A 709-nucleotide genomic window follows, 5' to 3' on the forward strand; every position below is an offset into this window, starting at 1 on the left:
GGGAGGAGTCATTTTAGGCCTTTTTTGATAGGTTAGCTGAAGACATGGAAGTGTGAGAGAGAAGGAGAATGACATGCAGCAAAGGGCAGCGGGTTGGAATCTACAGAGGCTCAGTCCTGTGGCCTGACCTGTCATTAAGCAGGCTAATTCCGTCATGTTGTCTTGTCTTTGTCTTTGCAGAGTGGTAAGGACTTGGTGCAGGAGGTGGCAAAGCTTCGTCGCTCTTTGGACGACGCCGAGGGGCTCAGCAGAGACACAAAGAAGGAATGGGCTATGCTGCGCAGTCAAAACATCGCTACAGAGGAGATGAATGTAAGTGGGATTAAAACCTTTGTATTCTGAAAGTCTTCTAAGCATTGAAAGTGGTTTAACTTGTCCCAAAGGTGCACATGTGACCAAAGATCTATAAGGTGCACCTAAAATGTTCATTGGTCATACCTGTGCACCTTTGGTATATCAGATGTTCTGATCATTCTGTGTTCTGAGTGTTCTGTCTGTATTTTTTTATCTTATTTAAAAAAAAAAGGTCATATTGCAATTTACAATACTGCTATTGTGATATAATGGTATCATTAGTCCCAAATGCCAAAAATACAAAAAAATTGAAATGTGAGTTTCTCTACTTGGACATAAAAAGTTAAACTAGCCTAAAAAGAAATGCATAAACAAAATGTGCAATCCTTTTTTTTCTATTTTTTTTTTTTTTTTT

The 709-nt window shown here is 39.1% G+C and overlaps 1 protein-coding gene across 1 annotated transcript in view; it reads left to right on the forward strand.

Moving 5' to 3' along the window:
• cenpe (centromere protein E) overlaps window positions 1–709 on the forward strand; it is a 27,878-nt gene that overhangs the window by 7,835 nt on the left and 19,334 nt on the right. The window contains exon 21 of the mRNA XM_032543679.1: window positions 181–312. Coding sequence (XP_032399570.1) covers window positions 181–312 — 132 coding nt within the window. The remainder of the gene's footprint in view (window positions 1–180; window positions 313–709) is intronic.

The sequence above is a fragment of the Etheostoma spectabile genome, chromosome 18, assembly GCF_008692095.1.
Source record: "Etheostoma spectabile isolate EspeVRDwgs_2016 chromosome 18, UIUC_Espe_1.0, whole genome shotgun sequence".
Taxonomy (NCBI): domain Eukaryota; kingdom Metazoa; phylum Chordata; class Actinopteri; order Perciformes; family Percidae; genus Etheostoma; species Etheostoma spectabile.